General features: G+C 25.8%; 3 protein-coding genes across 3 annotated transcripts in view; 1 reads left to right on the top strand and 2 right to left on the bottom strand.

The window, feature by feature from the left end:
• Phum_PHUM499090 (adiponectin receptor, putative) overlaps positions 1–71 on the top strand; it is a gene marked incomplete at both ends in the record, with an annotated part of 2088 nt that extends 2017 nt beyond the window's left edge. Inside the window, one exon of the mRNA XM_002430745.1 lies at positions 28–71. Within this exon, the coding sequence (XP_002430790.1) occupies positions 28–71 (44 nt within the window). The remainder of the gene's footprint in view (positions 1–27) is intronic.
• Positions 72–4474: 4403 nt separating this feature from the next.
• Positions 4475–14934, bottom strand: Phum_PHUM499080 (Cationic amino acid transporter, putative; the record flags this gene model as incomplete). The annotated part of the gene is made up of 14 exons (XM_002430744.1): positions 4475–4737; positions 4806–4933; positions 5017–5255; positions 5389–5592; positions 5693–5955; positions 6033–6157; positions 6231–6414; positions 7001–7172; positions 7585–7793; positions 9687–9917; positions 14252–14405; positions 14569–14597; positions 14678–14753; positions 14920–14934. 14 exons carry the CDS (start codon positions 14932–14934, stop codon positions 4475–4477), a joined length of 2292 nt encoding a protein of 763 aa, XP_002430789.1.
• A 1613-nt stretch (positions 14935–16547) lies between these two features.
• On the bottom strand, positions 16548–17283 carry Phum_PHUM499070 (uncharacterized protein; the record flags this gene model as incomplete). The annotated part of the gene is made up of 2 exons (XM_002430743.1): positions 16548–16625; positions 17113–17283. 2 exons carry the CDS (start codon positions 17281–17283, stop codon positions 16548–16550), a joined length of 249 nt encoding a protein of 82 aa, XP_002430788.1.
• Between the last annotated feature and the right edge of the window lie 2787 nt (positions 17284–20070).

Genomic DNA, 20070 nt, shown 5'->3' with positions numbered 1-20070 from the left:
CGGATTATCGGAAATGGCGAGTTACAGAGTCATGGTGGGAGGTTGCACAAGACAAGGAGCTTCGGCCATAGTTTTTTAAATTTTTTTTTTTTTTTATCATCGTCATTATTATTATTATTATCATTATCATCATTATTACTATTTTTTTTTTATTTTTAACGAAAGAGCAAAGTACGGACAATAATTGAAAACGCGCGAAAGAAAGAAAGAAGGAAGGAAGGATGGAAGGAAGGATGGAAGGAAGGAAGGAATGCACGCACGGAGACACACAGAACACATTCAGAGCAAAAGATTCGAGCACACACGCAGGGGCGCGCACGCACGCACGCACTCACTCGTTCGTTTTAAAAATGTCTACCAACCAAGAAGAACGCAAAAGGTAATTACGAACTAATTAAATTTAACAATAAAAGAAAAAAGAAAAGAAAAGAAAAGAAAACGGAAAATTTGCGAATCGCGTGATTTATTCGATCTCGGTGATATCCGGATGGGGGGGAAGGGGGGGGGATCGTAGCGAGTGCACAGCGAGACAGTTAAAATGATAAACCGGAAAAACTATTGACACCACCACCAATACCGCCGTCACCACTACCACCACCGCCACCACCACGACAACGCTCAAGCATAAAATGTTATTTTATGAAAAAATTAAAAAAAAAAGAAGAAGAAGCCATATTTATTTATTATTGTTATCATTATTATTATTATTATTATTTTTTTTTTTTACAAATAGAGTAAAAGAAAAGAAAGAGAAATCAAACAATAAATATTATTATTATCATGTGCTCCAAAAAAAAAAAAATTTTTTTTAAACTTTGAAATAAAAAAAAAATTAAATTTATGGGAAGGGGTGGGAATTTAAACCGGGGGTGGGGGATAGGCGTAACGTAAGAAAAAAAAAGACGGATGATTTCGCCGACGTTAAATTATCACCATTATCATTATTATTATTATTATTTCGTAGATTTACGTAACGTATCTTCCAGAAAATTTTCTTTTTTTTTTTTTTTTCGTGTGTTTGTTTGTTGTGTATTCCTCCTCCTCCTCCTCTAACAACAACAACAACAACAACAAATTTCAATGCTTCCAATTGTTACAAATAATTATCCTTAACGTTGTTGTTTGTTTGTTTTTTTAAAAATTATTATTATCATTATTATTATCGATTTTTTTTTATTGGGGGGAGGGAGGTGGGATGGGAAAATTAAAAAGTTTAAAAAATTTTATTTTTTATTTTTAAATGTGTGGCCTTGTCTGTGATAAAAAATTGTGCGAATAAGTATGATTATTATTATTATTATTTTTTTTTTTTTTAAAAGAAAACAAACATCATCATCATCATCGCGAAACCCATAGAGTAAATATATATATATATATATAATAATAACTCCGCCCAAACTTCCCTTTTTTATATGGTTTTTGTTTGTTTCGGTTGTTTGTTGTTGTCGATTCGACAAAAATTAAAAAAATTTTTTTCTTCTTTTTGTTCTTCTTCTATAAAACTAACACAAGAAAATAAAGAGAGAAAGAGAGAGAGAGTGGGAGTGAAAGAGAGAGAGAGGATAAATATACGACAAGAAAAAGAATATATATATATATATATATATATTTTTAGACTGTCAATTTTGAAATTAATTGTTAATTATTAAATTTATTAATAAAATTAATAATAATAATAATAAAAATAATAATTATAATAATAATAATTGTTAGACTATGATTCATTTATATTATAAATAATTAAATAAATAAAAATTATTATTATTATTATTATTATTATTAATCTGTTAAAAAGAAGAAAAAAAATTTTTTTTTTTTTTATTGTTAGAGAATTATATATATATATATATTTAAATAAATAAATATGGATAATTATTATTATTATTAATCTTTTTTTTTTTTTTAAATTTGTTTAAATAATAACTGTCTTTATTTTATTTTAATTTTCGGAAATTTTATTTAATAATAGTAATAATAATAATAATAAGTACAAATTATTTTTTCTATTATTTATCCGTTATTATTACGCCATCATCATCATCATCTCGTTATTATTATTATTATTATTTTCACATCGAATCGAAATTTTTTTTTTTCCCCCCCATTATTATTTTTATTATTATTATTATTATTATTACGTAACAAACATCATCTTCATTATTATTATTACTATTATTCCTGTTTTTTTTTTTTTTTTTAAACGAATTTGTAATTTTTATTATACAAACAAAAATCAATTTTAATATTATTATTATCATCATCGTAACTAATTATTATTATTATTATTAGTATAATATTGCCATCGGTAATATATATATATATATATAAATATGTGAGAGGTGATTTATTATTATTATTATTATTAATTGTTTACGATTGCGAAAAGTAATTTTTTTTTTTATTTAAATAAAATCAAATGAACGTAAATTAAAATGATAATAATGATAATGATGGTGATGATGATGGTAATGATAATGGCGATGATGATGATGATGATGATGATGATGATGATAATGTTAGGATTTGAATTTTTATTAAAAGTTTATTTTATATGTTTAATAAATAAATAAATAAATAAGTAAATTATTATTATTATTTTTAAAAAAAAGGCTAAAAAAATTCATCCGAAATTATCCGATTATCCTTTGTTTATTTTTCCAGAATGTATCTATCTATCTAATCATTCCGTCTTATCACTTATCAGTAAACGTTATCAGTAAGAGCGAAAGAGAGAGAGAGAGAGAGACTAAAACTGATCATTTAAATAACTCGAAAGAAAAAAATAAAAATTTTTTCATTCAGTCTCATAATGAAATTTAAATTTTTTTAAAAAATATTACTATTATTATTATTATTACCGTAATAAAATATCTAATACGAAACAACGAACGAATTAATAATAATAATAATTATTTAATTAATTAATGATAATAATAATTAAAACTTTTGAAACTTTTTAACTAATGGTAAATTTACAAAACTATAGATCGATCGATTATTTTATTATTATCATCATCATCTCTTACATTTATTTATTTATTTAATAATAATAATAATAATTATACGGGTATCATATTTCAAAATTAATTAATTAATTTATAATTAATAATTAGACGATAGGTAATAAATAAGTAAATAAATAATTAAAATTTTTTTTTTTATCTCAAACTACGAAAAATGATATTTTAAGGCTTTCGATTCTTTTTTTTTTTTCTTTTTCTTTTTTTTCCACGTCATCGCAATCAACATCATCATCATCATCATTATTATCATTAATTTTTCCAGAATTTTCTTTTCGACGTAAAAGAAATTTAAATTATGTTTATGATATGTTAACAAAAAAAAAAAAAAAAAATGAAAATTTTCGCATTCGTTATATTTTTATTATTTATCTCTCATTTAAATCTAATTAAATAAATTTATTGTTATTATTATTATTAAATAATAAAAAAAGACGAACAAACGAACAAACAAACAATCTATGAAACAACAGTAACAACAGACAGCAACAATAAATAATAAATATTATTAAATAATAATAACGAATAAATTTTTTTTTTTTTTAAATTAAAACAAATAAATAAAAATAATGATAATGATAATAATAATAAATAACTTATTTATGTGTATATATATATATATATATATATATATATATATATCATATCTATCCAACTATTATGTATATATTTATTTATGTATAATAAATACAAATTTTGATATATATATATATATATATTTTAATCATTAATAAAACTTTTTATTTAAATCTTAATAAGTTTTTAATAATAATAATAATGTTTATTTATTTATTTATTTACTTACTTATTTATAACTCACATAATTAAAAATATCATAACAAAATTTATTATTATTATTATTAGTATTAGTATTTTTATTATTAATATTTTTCGTCGATATAAAACCTCAAAAAGGTCGTAAAAATAAAAATGAAAAAAAAAAAAAAAGAGTTAATAGAGAGGAAGAGAGAGAAAAAGAGAGAGAGAGAAAGAGAGAGCGAGTGGGGGAGGGAGGGAAAGGGGGAGAGAGAAAGAAAGAGATAGAGATATATGAAAATACTTTTTGAAGGTTTTAATCGATTCTAACGTTTTTTTTTTTTTTTTACAACAACAACAACAACAACTACGAGTCTCATTTTTTTTTTAATAAATAAATAAATTATTATTATTATTATTATTATTATTATTATTATTATTATTATTATTATTATTATTATTATTATTATTATTATTATTATTATTATTAATATTATTATTATTAACAGGTAAATCACAATTGAATTTTAAATATGGCACACGGATTTAATTTTAAATAAATAAATGAATAAATAAAATATTATTGTTATTAGTAAGTAAAATAATTAAAATTTTAAGGTTTATTGCATTCGTTTGTTTGTTTGTTTGTTTGTTGGTGTGTGTGCCATTAAATTTAATCGAGACAAAAAAAAAATTTTTTAATCGTCCCACGTTGGAAATGCTAAAGGATCCGATACGAATAATCCGCTTCTCGACGTGTTGTAATCTTGACCCGATTGTTGTTGTGTTGTTGTTTGTTGTTGTTGAGTCGGAGACGGTGGTGCAAAAACTCCTCCTCTATATTCATCCGTTTTAGGTATTGTCAACTCGATGTTTTGCGGACATTCCGGTTCGCTCGATTCTTCCACTTCCGTTTCCAACGTGCTGTTTTTAATACCGTATTTAAAATAAACTAAAAGACCTGTAATCATAATCATCATCATCATTTATTGTTTCTTACGAATAATTTTTTGTTTGTTTTCGACTTACCTACAATCATCCAAATGGTAAATCTTACTAACGTCAATATTGAAAGTTTAAAAATTAAATATATGTTAACGGTAACTGCTATTGCCGGTACAAATGGTAAACCTGGTGTCATGAACATTAAAGTTTTCCTTTAAAAAATAATAAAAAAAAATTTTAAAACCGGAAGTGAAAACGAATAGGGTAGGGGGAGGGGTGGGAGACACCAACTCACTTGTTTTGCGGTTTTCTAGATATTATTAATAAAACTCCTATTATGCCAATAAGAAAAACAAATAGGAAAAAAGTCGTGGCCCAATTCATGTTTTCCAAACCGGCAACTATAATTAAATCGAAAATAAATATTAACAAATAAAGAATTGCCACCATTTTGATAACAAACATTCCGGATTCGGTTGTTGCCGGTCCCGTATCCACCCATGGAAATATTGCCGGACACAAATATGTGAGCGCCTGTGAAAAAATTGAAATTTTTTTTTGTTAATTCGACGCGCCCACAAATTTCTTTTCTTTTTTTTTTTTTTTTTTTTTTTAATTTCATTGTTTGTTTGTTTGTTTGTTGTTTGTTTGAATTAATAATTCTCACCTGAAATCTTCTACCTAAATTTCCCAAGGCGGGTCCCATACTTCCAGTATTACAACTCGCTGCACCCGGTAGCGAACCGTAAAATTTATTTTCGCTACGATCCGATACTAAAAATTGATCGTCTTTCATTCCAAATTCTTCATCATCGCCCGGATAAGTATCGTCGCTGTCTGGAGAAGATCTCGTCACTCTTCTAACCATGACCTTAAACGTAAGAAAAATTAAATTCGTGTGAACGTCAACGGAATGGGGGGGAGGATATAAATCTACAAGCTTAAACTATCGGAATCAGTAAACGACTAACTCGTTGTCTACTAATGTCGGATGGAGTCGGCGAATAGGAAGTAGGTAGAGGCGATGATGCTCCTTCAAGTGCTGACCTCAATTCATCCGGATGAAGTTTGTTTCCGAAAACGACTTGCCCATTACTCATCGTTTCCTTCGTCGGTGAACCTTTTACCGGAGTTCTCAATGATTCCGGTAATAGTTCTATCAAGTTCGTGGAATGGGGTTGGTAGCGAAGTATCAACACGCATGTCGATACGAGAGTATATGCCAACAGTGTACCTGTTGATTTGAAAGAAACCATTTACCTTCCAAACCCTTCGTTGAAATCATAAATTATATAAATTTTTCCAACCTACCGATGGACATCATTTCAACGAGTATTTCTAATTTGAGAAAAAGTGCCGCGACGGCAGCAGACAATCCGGAAACTAATGTTGCAAAAGCTGGAGTACCCGTTAGAAACCATATGTGTGATAATTGTCTGAACAAAAATAAAATTTTCTCAACTTATATCAATCAAACAAGCAAGAGAGCGTGTAAAAATATATATTTACTTAAATATTAAGCCATCTTGTGCCATAGCATAAACGATTCGAGGCATTGGAAACATGGAACCGAACATTGAAACCGTCAAACCTGCCAATGCTCCAACAGCTACTATATATTTACTATTGTACGCACCGACTTGTCCAAACATTTCCACCAAAGCCGAATCCGGATCAACTTCTTCGTACGGCACTGAAAATTACGTAAAAAAACCTCATAAATAAAATAACGACGCCATTTTAAACCGCCGTAAATATCGATCTATTTTCTTTTTTTCTTTTTTTTTCCTAAACGTAATGCACCAGAAAAAAATATGGAAATTTTCCCTTAATTTTCCTCTTCCCGTTTTTTTATCCCTCTTCCTCTCCCCTCCCCTCCTTCCCCCTACTCCTCCCGATTTTTCGATATAAATAAAAAAAAATGGGGGAAAAATTTTTTTTTCAAAAGTTATAAATAATTTATATTATTCCGTATTCGATCCGAAAGTATTTTGAACATTTGACACGATCGGAAAAAAAAAGGTCATTAATTATGACCGACAAACCGAGTTTTAACGGTTTTATCATTTCCGGTAGTAGTATTAGTCGTCGTGGTAGTAGTAAATATTACGTATTTTTTCTTTTATATGTCACAAAACCGTTTCCTGTTTGATTTCCGCTCGTCGTCGTCTTTGTAACATCGAATTGATGTCACTTTTTAATCGTCTGTTCCTCTGTTCGTTTGTTTGTTTGTTTGTTTGTTTGTTTGTTTTCGGATGAATATAAAAATTTAATCTCACCGATCAGAGTTAACATCATCGAACTCGTTACGTATGCAATTAATATTATAATTAGACTTGATACTATCGCATACGGTATTGATTTCTTTGGATTTTGTGCTTCTTCTCCGGTTGTTGCAATTATATCAAAGCCAATGAACGCGTAAAAACAAGTTGCTGCACCCGTAAAAACCTGGAATATGAAATAATAATAATAATAACGACGAGAATTAAAAAAAAAAAAAAATATAAATCATTTAAAAAAAAAAAAAAAATATCAATATAAATAAGTCGTTGTTGTCGTTGGTAATAAAGCCTTTTCAAGAAGTTATGGAGGATATACCACGTGATACAAGGTAAGAGAATATTCTGGAGAAAAAAAAAAATCGTCATGAATGATGTTTTTTTTTTTTTTTTATAATAATCTTTAGCAAACTATCATAACAAAAAAAAAAAAATATTTTGTTATTTCAAAGTTCATTTTTATGGTTTTCCATCATCTTGGTAGGTTTCAACTTTTATTTAAAACTTGTTTTTATTATTATTATTATTATTGATGTGTTTGAAGGAGTTAATGTATTTGGAAAATGGCGTTAGTTACGTACCCCTGACCAACCGTAGGGTAAAAATCCTTTATGTTCAGACCAATTTTCTCCATCAACGTAAAATAATCCGGCAGTCATGACGAAAACCCAAACGGCTAAATTAATCGCGTTTAATATATTATTGAATATCAATGATTTTTTAACTCCCGCCGCCATTATTATCATCATTAAAATCGTTATTATGAATGATAAAAAGTCTGGAGGATGACCTGGAACGATAAAAAAAAAACTTTTTATATTCTCCAGCGATCGATATTTTTCCAATACTTAAATATAATCGTAACGTACGAATGGAATGTATTATTATTATCGTATTAAAGTTGTAAATAATAATCATAATAATAATAATAATAATAATTTAGGTCGTAAACGAAAACTAAGGTATTAGATATTAATAATAATTAATTTTATTTATTTTTTTTGTTTTAAATATTGCGCGCTCATGGAAAATTTTTCTTCCGGAACGTTCCATTTTTTTTTTTTAACATTAACAATCTATCGAACGGAAACGAAAAACAATACGTCAGAAACGTCTGGGGGGCGGGAAAACAAAAAAAAAAAAATTTTCTTTTATCCCTTTTTTTTCCTTTTCACCTTTCACCTTTCACTCTTTATTTAATTTACTTTCTTTTCCTTTTTTCCTTTTCCTTTTTCATCGCATTTCTCGAAATCAAAACTTTTCTTTTCTTCAACTATCACAAAAACCTTTTTTTTGTTTTTTTTTTTTTATAAAATTTATTTACAAATTTAAAATTTTTTTAAATCGATCGATTAATCGATCGATATATCGATAAAATAATTCGAAATATTTCAAAGAAAGAAAAAACGCAGACGACGTTTTTTTTTTATTAAATTAAAAAAAAATTTAATTTTTTTTTTTTTAAAGTAAAAATAATTTAAAAGTTTTTTCTTTTTTAATAATAATAATAATAATAATAATAATAATGATGATGATGATTATTTCAAACATCAAACCGAACAACAAAATTAATTTTTTTTTTCCTTTTGTTAATTACAAAAAGAAAAAAAAGAAAAGAAACGTTCATTTAAATTGAATAGAAGTTTTTTTTTTTTAAAATCTTCGCGGGTATCCGACGCCTACGTCGAAAACGAATAAAAAAAATTATTATTATTATTATTATTATTAATATTTAGTCGGGACGACCTGTCGGTAAACCTACACAAAAATTTTTTTTTTAACACAAATTTTAACCTTAAGTAACATTTAAATTTAATTTTTAATTAACTTTTTCTTATCACTATCATTATTATTATTATTAATATTAATATTAATTTAAAAAAATTTTTTTTTTTTGATTAATAAATTTATTCGTTAACATTTTAACCATTTATTAATTTTGACTTTATTGTTATTAACCGATTATTATTATTATTAATTCTATTTTTCTCTCTTCCACTCTCTCATTTCCTATGAATAAATTTTTACTTGCGGAAAATAGAAAAAAAAATTTTTTTTATTTTTTCAAAATTATTATTATTATCATCATCATTATTTCGAAAACTTCATAATGAGTTTCTCTTTCTCTGTCTCTCCCTCTCTCTCACTCTCATTTGTACTTTTAAAAGTTTTTTTTTTTTAAAACGATCCCACACAAAGATTTTCATTCGGTGAAATTTCATTTTTAATACTCAAAATTCTTTTTGATTTTTCCCCAAAAAATTATTATTATTATTATTATTATTATTATCATCATAGTAATTAAAACTTTTAATCTGGAAAATAATTCTTTTGGAATTTTCTAGAAATTCTTACGAATAAAATGATATCAATGACGTGTGTGTGTGTGTGTGTGTGTGTTTGTGTGCTATTAATAAAATTATTTTTGAAAGAACGCGTGGGTCGTCCCACGCAATTCCATTACCTATTATTATTATTATTATTATTACTATTATTATCATTATTATCACTAATGAGTAAAGATGAAAAACGGTAAACTTACGCCAAAAAATTATTATTATTTTTTTCTCTAATACAAAATTCTTAAATTGAAATTTCTTTTCTCTCCAAGAATTCTCATCAACCCGAAAGATTTCCTCACTGAGCGATAATAATAATGATATTTGAATGAATTCATATTTACCAAACATGGTTCCGAAGGTTTCTGCTGTCGCGTTGCTTATTTTCCCGTTTGTTAAAGCATTCAAACAAGCGCTCAATGCGCAAGAACATGCTGCCGTACCAATAAGATATTCGAGTATCATGTTCCATCCGATGACGAAGGCAATGAATTCACCGACGGTAACGTAACTGTACATGTATGCAGAACCTGTCGTGTGTGGTACTCTAACGCCAAATTCAGCATAACAAGCCCCTGAAAACAAACAAACAAACAAACAAACACTTAATACCTTATGCAACATCTTCTTTTCCAACAACAACATCAACATCATCGTTATTGCTTTCATTTATCTTGAAAAAAGAGATACGAAAATAAAAATTCATTCATTCATTCACTCATTCACTCATTCATTTACTCATTCACTCATTCATTCATTCATTCACTCACTCGTTTATTATAAAAAATAATATTTTACAACTTTTTTCTTTTTTTTTTTGTTTTCAGAAAAGCCGACGGAAAATTAATTTGATAACAATTAACTCGCGTTATCAATTCGACGATGATAAGACTATTCAAAAAAGGAAGAAAAAGGAAGAAAAAGGAAAGAAAAAGGAAGGAAAAAGAAAGGAAAAAGGAAGGAAAACAAAGGTAAGAAAACAATAAAATTAATATAAAAAGAAAAAAAAAAAATTTTTTTTTCTTTTTTTTTTTTTTTTTTTGTTTCCCCCCACAGACCGTTTGTTTAACTTTGAAAAACTCAACAACAAAATAAAAAAATTATTTATAGCGTCGTTTGTTCGTTCGTTTGTTTGTTTCATGGTCATAAAAATAACAATCGATGCTCGTGATTTCTTTTTTTTTGTTATGATATCGAAATGATAATGGCTGAACGACAAAAATGTAACAAAAAATTTTCTTTTTTTTTCCTTTTTTTTTTTATTACGTAATTTTTATACGTTTGAAATGAATGCAACTTTATTATTATTATTATTATTATCTCTAATCTCTCTCTGAACAGGAAAATTTTTATCTTGTTCTTTTTAGAAGGGGGGGGGAAAGGAAAAGAAAAATCCTTCGTGGTTTCAGACTACTACTATTTTTATATCCTTTTTAAAAAAAAATGAAAAATTGCCGACGGAATCAAAAAAAAAAAAGCAGAAGAAAAAGAAAATTTCATTTTCACTTTTTTCTTTTTTTTTTTTTTTTAAAAAAATAGATTTACAAAAGGAAAAAAAGGAAAGAAAAGGAAAGAAAGGAAAGAAAAGGAAAGGAAAGAAAATTTTCCGACGTCAAAAACGACATTGTTGTGTTTTTACTTAAAAGTTTTTAATTGTTTTTTTTTTATTAAATTCCGACAAACGGCAAAACAATTTAAATCGATAATAATAATAATAATATCATCCCTCCCCCCTTTGGTTGTTGTTGTTGTTTTAAACTTAAAGTTTTTCCTCGTGATACGTCACATGCGCCCAAAAGTTTTATTTAGCCTCATATAAAGTAAATCAATATTAATGTCGAGAATGCGGTCGACGACGACGAGAACAAAACGTTATATTTAATAATCGTTTGTTCGTTTGTTTGTTTGTTTAAACAATAAAAAATTAAAATAATTTTAAAACGTCGTTTTGTTTCATCATCAACGATCAATAATCGATTCGTGTCTGTTGTTTGAAACAACCTTTTTTTTTATTTTCGTAAATTTTTTTTTTTAACTAACAAACAAACAAACAAACAATCACACATCGTCATCATCATCATTGCGTTTTGTCCGTTTGTCGAATTCGAAATTAATAAATGCGATTTGATAAATCAACGAAATATCAAATTTAAATTCATTCATTATCGATAACATTTTGACGTGTAGTATTGATGATTTTAAAAGGATTGAAAAAAAAAAAATTTCTTTTTCCTTTTTTCCTTTTTTTCCTTTTTAATTTACGACACCTGTCACTTATATTGTTTTCCTTTTGTTATCCCGGGAATCGTATGAGAGTTAAAAAAAAAAAAAAAAATTTAAATCGGGATAAAAACATAATTTATCATTTAAAATTTAAATTGAAATTTAACCTACTATTATTGATAATAATAATAATGATAATGATAATGATGATGATGATATTTTAAAAACGATAAAATGAAAAATTTTCCACGGATGAAAATCATCACGTAAATGTGATAATAATAATAATAGTTTTTACCGTTACCGATAAAGCGCGTTCATAAACATTTACCATTTAGAATTTTCCTTTTTTTTCCTTTTTTTCATTTCCTTTTAAAAAATGGCTTCTCCTTTTTGACTTTTAAACATTATTAATAATGATAAATTGAATTGATAATAATAATAATAAAAACTCTCTAAGGTTTTGGAGTTTCAAAAAAAGGTTTTTCTAAAGATTCGAAAAGGATTTTTTTTAAATCCTTTTTTTTTGGGGGGGAGGGGATGTGGGGGGCGGAAACGTACGAGAAAAACGTAAATAAATTTTTATCGATTTCACGAAAATTATTTCGTGAAATTAACCGTTTAAAAAAAAAAAAAGAGAGAGAAAAATTAAACATGCAACAAGGTTGTTAGTCTTATAAAAATTTATTTCTGCTTCCACGTTAAAAAACATTCATTAAATTTTGATTTTTTTTTTGTAATTTTCCCGGCAACGGCTTTTCTCCCTCCCATTCCCATTCCCTTTTCGGTAATGCCCTTCCTGTTTTCCTATCCGTTTTTATCCCCTCCCCCATTCTTTTTTTTTTTCTAAATTTTTTTTTAATTACGAGAGAAAAAAAACAAACGAACAAACAAACAAACAAACCACAAAATAATTTTTTTTTTTTTATTCTCCGATTTCGCTTCTACCCCACCGTGTTCATGCCTTGAAAAAAAAAAAAAAATGAAAAACCCCCCGGTCGAGTTTTTATTTTTCTCCAGGAATTTTTATAATAATAATAATAATAATAATTAAATACCGTCTCTGGAAGGTTTCTCCAAGGTTTTTCCTTTTTTTTTTTTCTATTAATAAAAGTTTTTTTAATTTAAGTTGTCTAACCCTTAATGAGAGAATATTTAATTTAAATAAAGAAGATGAAAGAAGGGGTTTAAATTTTTCAAAATGGGTTTTTTTCCCCCCCAATTTTACAAAATTACGGTCAAATATAAATTTTCAAACCCTCCTCCTCCCCTCCAAAAAAAAATTATTATTAATTATGGGAAAAATTTAACGTCGCGTGATTATAAATAAATAAAACAACAATTATTATAAGGATTTCATATTTTTCCCCTGTACCATCGAATACTACTCCCACGGATACGTGAAAAAACGGTTTTCTAAAACCACGAAAAAAATTCAGCCATGATTTTTTTTTGAAAAATAATAAATTAAAATTTGTAGGGGTAAACTTAAACCGCCCCAGAATATTTTTTTTATTATACACTTGAAGTAATTTTTTTGATATACAACAACAACAACAACGATGTCGAATTATATTATACCGTTATAATATTTGACCTTTTAAAACTTTCCATTCCCCCCCCCTCTCTTTTTCTTTTCCTTTCTTTCTCTCTCTCTATCTCTCTCTCTCTCTATCTTTCTCGTTTTTTTGTTTTTTAACCCGAACATTATTTAAATAAAAACGGAAAATTTTCATTTTCATTTTTTATTTTTTATTTTTATATATTTAAATAAAATATTTCGCGAATGGGAAAAAATTTTATTTTTTTTTTTGTAAAAATTCAACGGAACCGGTGCGTGTATATGTGTGCGTGGGTGCGTTTGTGCGTCGGTATTTTAATAAAATAAAAAAAAAAATTTCTTTTTTGCTAACGAAACGAAAATAATTTAAATATTTTAATGTTTTTAAACATAATAACACCTGCCACATGTGCACGCGGGTGTGTGCAAGCGTGTGTGCGTGTGACTTTTTACCTTAATTAATATTAAAACTAAACTAAATAACCGCCATATTTGTTTTATTATTATTATTATTATTTTTTTTTTTTGTAAAAACGTGAATTTTTTAAAACTTAAACAAACCTTCGCCGAATTTTAATAATGATGAAAAGTTTCACACGTTCGTTTTCAACCCCTTTTTTAAAATATTATCATTATTATTTTTAAACGATTCGTTACGAAAAAAAAAATGTTGTAGTCTGCTTTAAAATTTTCTTTTACAAATGAATTTTTAAAATATTTAAAATTTGGGTCAATATCATCGCGAATGAACTTAAAAAATTTTTTTTTTTTTTAACGTCTTTTAAAGTTTGAATTTTATTATTATTATAATTTTTTAAATTTAATGAAGTTAATTTTTTTCCCTCTTCCCTTCTCTTCCCCTCCCCTTCTTCCCTCATCATTTTACCCTTTGACCTTTTCCCGTTTCGCTTTTTTTCTCTCCTTCCCTCTTACCCTCAAAAAAAAAAAAAAAATTGAATTTCATTTTATAATAAATTTTTTTTTAATGGGGAAAACAAACAGAAAAAAAAATTCGAAAAGCAGACGAAAAAATAATAATAATAATAATTGTAATAGCAGACGACGAAATAAAATAATTTTTTTTTTTTAATTGCAAAAAAAAAAAAGAAAAATGGAAAAATTTACCTGAAAATATGGAAGCAACCGCGGCAATGATAAATGAAAAAATGACTCCAGGTCCGGCATAATTTTTTGCAACCATTCCAGCAACCAAATACATTCCAGTACCGACGCACGACCCAACTCCTAATGACGTCAAATCCAACGTTGACAAGCATTTCTAAAAATTTAATAATAATAATAATAATAATAAATTTTTTTTTTTTTTAAACTTTCGACAATTTTTGTTGGTAAAAACTTCTTTCTTTTTTTTCCGGGGGGGGGGGTGTGGCGGGAGTAGGGTAAAGGGGAGATGAAAAAATTGAAAGATTTTAATAATAAACATCTCCACCATCTTCTTCTTCTTCATCTTCTTTTGTATTTTTATAAAAAAAAAATTATTTTGTATCACAAACGACGACAACAACAAAGACGCCATAAATAACGTTAAACTGATTTGAATATAAAAAAAAAATTTTTTTCCTTCTTCTTCTTCTTCTCCTTTGAGTTTATCAACCTTTTCATAAACCTGATAAAAAGTTTATTATTATTAATATTTATGAATTTCTTCGTTTCCTACTATTTTTCAATAATAATAATAATAATAATAATAAAACGTAAAGTCTTATACGGGTAGAAAAAACTTAATGATATTCATCAAAACGAGTAGGCGAAACAATTTTTAAAAAAAAAACCTTCCATCTTATCATTTTTTTGTTTATGATAAGAAAACAATAACAAAACACCGTGTTATTATTATTATTATTATTATTAATATTTACCATTGTTATAAACGAATTAAAAAATCATTAAAAAAAAAAAAATTTTTTTCAAAATGATGATTGTTTTGTTGTTTGTTTAGGTTTTACAAAGTTTAACAAATCATTTTGACCCAAATTAACCATAACCGGGTTCAAATAAATAAACCGAAAAAAAAAAAATTTTTTTTTTGAATGACTGACTACCGTAGAAACAAACGATAAATCGATTGTTTATATAAATCAATCAATATCGATCGAGTGTAGACAAATGATAGATGAATAGGTAAAAACGTCAAATATTATGACCGATCGATAAATAATTTATTGATTTTATAAAAAAAAAACAATTTATGAAATTTTAAAGTGAGGATTTTAATAAGAAGACTCTTAAATATTTTTACCTCATTCAAAACAACAACAACAACAACAACAAACAAACAATCGATCATTTTTTTTAATATTTACGTCACCCTCGAGGAACTTTTCGAGAAAAAAAATTTTGTTACGCGATTTTTATTCGACACATAAGTTAACAATAATAATTAATAATTTTTTTTTCACTTAATAAATTTTTTTTTAAATATTCATTCAACCCATACTATAAATTCTACATCTTCGAGTGATAATAATAATAATAACGCCTGCATTTTCATTAAATCATTTTACTTTAAACATTACTTTTTATTATTATTATTATTATTATTATAAGTTTAAAAAATGCAATTTCTTTGGTTCAAAGTAAACATTTTACAAAACATAAATAATAATTAAATAAGAAAAGAAAAGTCAGACAATGCATTAGACATTTTTTAACTGACATAAAGATATATGTATGTAGAGAAATAGGGGGAGGGGGAGGGGGAGGGGGAGGGGGAGAGATAGAAATACGCGGGTATTATGACCACAATCAAACAAAGAAAAGTTGTCCCCCCGGTACATTTTAAATATAATTTTTTTTTTTTTTTTTTTGTAACAAATGACTAATGACAGTTTTGAATTGTTTAAATGGGTCTAAAATATAATCAATATTGATACGAATCCATGAATGTTTTGTAGATTGATGGCATCCTCTTTTTTTTTTTTTTGTTATCTTTTGATGTGTTCAACAGGTTTTTAAAAAACTCCTCTTAAGAATTTTTTTTTTAAACATACCTGATTATTATTATCTTAACAAGGTAGTAATACTTTTAATGTTTTTCTCCTTTTTTTTATGTAACCGTTTTTATGTTTGAGGGAAAGATAAAAGAAAAATCCATGAGAATGTTTTTTGTTATTTAACATAATTTATGTTATATATACCGGTAATTATTTATCCTTTAATTAAAATAATAATAATAATAAAACGCCATTTTATTTTCTCAACAAACAATAAGAGAAAGAGAGAGGAAGAGAGTTAAAATAACAAATTTTTTTTCTCTTTTCAAATTTCATTTTTCCTATTAAAGTCGATTTTATTAAATAAGAAAAAAATTACTCATTTACATAATGTTCAAACTATCCGCCATTATTATTATTATTATTATTATTTATTGATTGCCTTTTAGCAATTTAAAAATTATATTTTACAAAACAAAAACTTCAAAAGAATTGTTGTAATCATTACTACCAGAAAACACAACTAATTTCATTATATTAATGATCTGGACATGTTATATTATGGTGGCATGAATGTGGTACAAATTATTATACCACATTAGTGCCATTGCAGCATGAGAAATTTAAAACATATTTACTTTCATGTGTTTGAATAATTTTTCTTAAAAACTTTACGTGTAAATTTAATATTTAAGAATACTTTTCTTCAAGATGAAAATAGATTTGGAAAATTAAAATTTTAAAATTTTCCAAAAGACATGAAAAGAAGGAAGGAAGGAAGGAAGGAAGTTGATCAAACATTATTTATTATTACAACAACCTTTACCTCTCATCCTTATTAACAGAAATACATTATTATTATTCTTTAACACCTTTTCATCATCATTAACAAAAACTTCTTTCTTTTAATAAAACATTAACATGAAACAAAATATGTTTTTTTTTTTATCATTAAACTATAAGTTTGGATTATCATTGACTGACTTTAAAATTTTTGCTACAATTCATTGAATAACAGGTAATAGTACTCACTTGTAATTTTTGTTTTTTATCATCGTTTGTTTTTTGAACTCCAAGTATAACGGTTTCACCCTGTAGTTTATCTACATTTTTCGTTCTTATTAATTTACCAAACAATGCCAAACCTTTAACTTTTAATTCAGCTTTGTTTTCTAACGGTTTTAACAGTTCTGGAAGTTTCATTCTGAAAAAGTAAAAAAAAAAAAAAACAAGATAAAAACAAAAAAAAGGGTTTTGTCATATTTATATATTGTGTTGTTAATTATCATTTATCATAGGGATAAAAATATGAAATGGTTGTGACAGTTTTATAAAAAGTTTTTTGGAAAAGAGAGAGAGAGAGAAAGAGAGAGAGAGAGAAAGAGAGAGAGAGAGAAAGAGAGAGAGAGAGAGAAAGAGAGAGAGAGAAAGAGAGAGAGAGAGAGAGAGAGAGAGAAGTCTGTATACCAGAAGGATTGCATTTCCTTTTAAAATTTACACGCTTCATTTTGATAAAATAAAATAAAAAAAGGAAAAGGGAAAAATTTTTTTATGTTTTTGCTGAGTATAAAAAAAAAAATACAAAGTCAATTTTTAAAATGTAATAAAAAAAAAAAAAAAATGTGGACATTTTTTACAACATGGTGTGTTGGTTATAATGTGTGCTGTTGTGTGTGTTAAAGTTAAAGTTAAAAAAAAATTTAATTATTTAGAAAGGGTATTAATATTTTATCCTTATATCAAAAACCTATTAAACAACCTATTAAAAATAAAATTAAATATAAAACAAACAAACAAACACCCCTCCCCCCTTAGGGTAATAATTGCTGTCGTTAACAATACAAAGTGTTATGAATGAATGAATGAAAAAATTGTTTTTTTGCATAACTAAGTATAAAATTTTGATGTTATTTAATCTCGGATAAAACAAAACAAAAAAAAGATTAAAAAAATGCAAACTTTACATTTTTTTTTTGTCCATTTTTAATTAGATAAGAAATAAAAGAAATAAAAATCTGTTGAATTATTATTATTATTATAATTTTTATACTCACAGAGTAAGTAATAAAAATTGTGTCTCATTATTGTAACAAGTGAAAAAAAAAAGAAAAAAAAACTTGTTTCTATTAATGTCGCGTTATTTACTTTTTTTTTTTTTTTTTTTTTTAAATACTTGTCAAAGTGCCTTTTTTTTTTTTATATGTTACTATTTGTGTAAATCAAATTATAACGTTGTTGTGTGGAGAAAAAAAAAAAAAAAAAAATTGACGTACATTATGTATTCATTCATTTAAAATCAATAATTTTATTTTCTTTATGGTTATTTAAATTAATAATAAACGTATTCTCCCTCGTTTTCTACTGACACGTATAATATCTGTCACCTACATTTGAATGATTTTAATTACGCGGTATAAACGCCGTATTTATTTACTCTGTGGAATATATTTTTCTCAGTGGTTTCTTTTTTTTTGTAGGAATGCTTCAACAGTGTTTTGTTTTTATTAAGATATTAGTGTAATAAGATCGGGAGTGATAGCAAAATTATATTTTTTATAGTCTTGAAGATGTGAAATAATATAATAAATAAGTGAATAATAATAATAATAAAACCTAAGGATGCTTTATTATGTGAGTATTAAACAATGTTATAAAATAATGAATTCCGCCATTTTGGTGCATGCAGTAAGCATTAATATGGCGTCGGTGATTTTGTACACGTGAGTAAAATGCCTGTTGCTTTTTTAAAAATATTAACAGAATCTGCTTCTCTCTCTCTCTCTCTATAGGTAATATAAAATTCAATAACTTTTCATATTTTATCTTATTTATATAATAAATTTACTTGAATTTAGAATTTTATATGTTTTTTTTAAATAGAAAAACAAACAAGTAAAATTAAACAGAATTCATATTTGAAAATAATAATAATAACCTGTTAATATTTATTAATTCTACTACTTAATATCATCTTTTAACTTAAATTTATTAAAGTATTGTATTAAATAAATAAATAATTATTAAAATTGTAACAATGTATTGAAATGTTATATAGTTTTGGTCACAGTTAAATTGAATCAATCAAATAATGATGATGTTAAAATGAATTTATTTTATTAAAAATATAAAAAGGGAAAACTTTTATTATAATTAAGAAATTATTGAGTGATTAAACACACACACACACACTCATTAATGTAAAGTTTAATTGTTATTAATCTCATTATTATTACAATATAACTTTTGTGTGTGTGTGTGTGTGTGTCAAACATGTTATAAATTTATTTTGGAATAATTTGTTTGTAATTTTTAAACTACAAAACATTTGATTTATTTTAGTTATTCTTCATACTTTATACATTCATATATGAAATTTATGTGTCAGATCATATTAATATCATGTCTATCATTACCCACACACAAACACACACACACACACACCTAACTTATTCATTCAAATCTATTGATGTTGTTTTCACACATATTTGAAATAACAACCAAACTTTCATCACAAACTACTACTACTACTACTACTACTACCACTACTACCATCACACCAAAAAAACAAAAGCAACAACCTTTTTTTAACATTTCAATTGTTGTATTATAATCTGTTTTGCTTTGTTAACTTTATTTGTAATAAATGACAAAATGCAAGCAAATAATAATAATAAACCTGAATATTTTTTTTTTCTATAATGTCATGATATAATTAATCATATAAATATATAATCAATCATTACTTGATATATAAACACACAGAGAGAGAGAGAGAGAGTGGGAGAGTGGGAGGGAGGAAAGAAGGGAAGGGGAAGCATTGAATAAAGAAAAAAAAATATTGATTTATATATTACATGAAAAGAGGCCTTATAGCATAAAGGCAGGAAATGGGCTATAAGTCACTTTGGTTTACAAAAAAAAAAAAAAACATATTTTAAATAGCATGTAAAAGGACCAAAATTTTTTACATTTTGATGTTAAAAAAAATTA

The sequence above is a fragment of the Pediculus humanus genome, genomic scaffold (assembly GCF_000006295.1).
Source record: "Pediculus humanus corporis 1103172108266 genomic scaffold, whole genome shotgun sequence".
Lineage (NCBI taxonomy): Eukaryota > Metazoa > Arthropoda > Insecta > Psocodea > Pediculidae > Pediculus > Pediculus humanus.
Note: the sequence above shows the minus strand (reverse complement) of the source record. Positions and strands in the feature narration are given on the sequence as shown.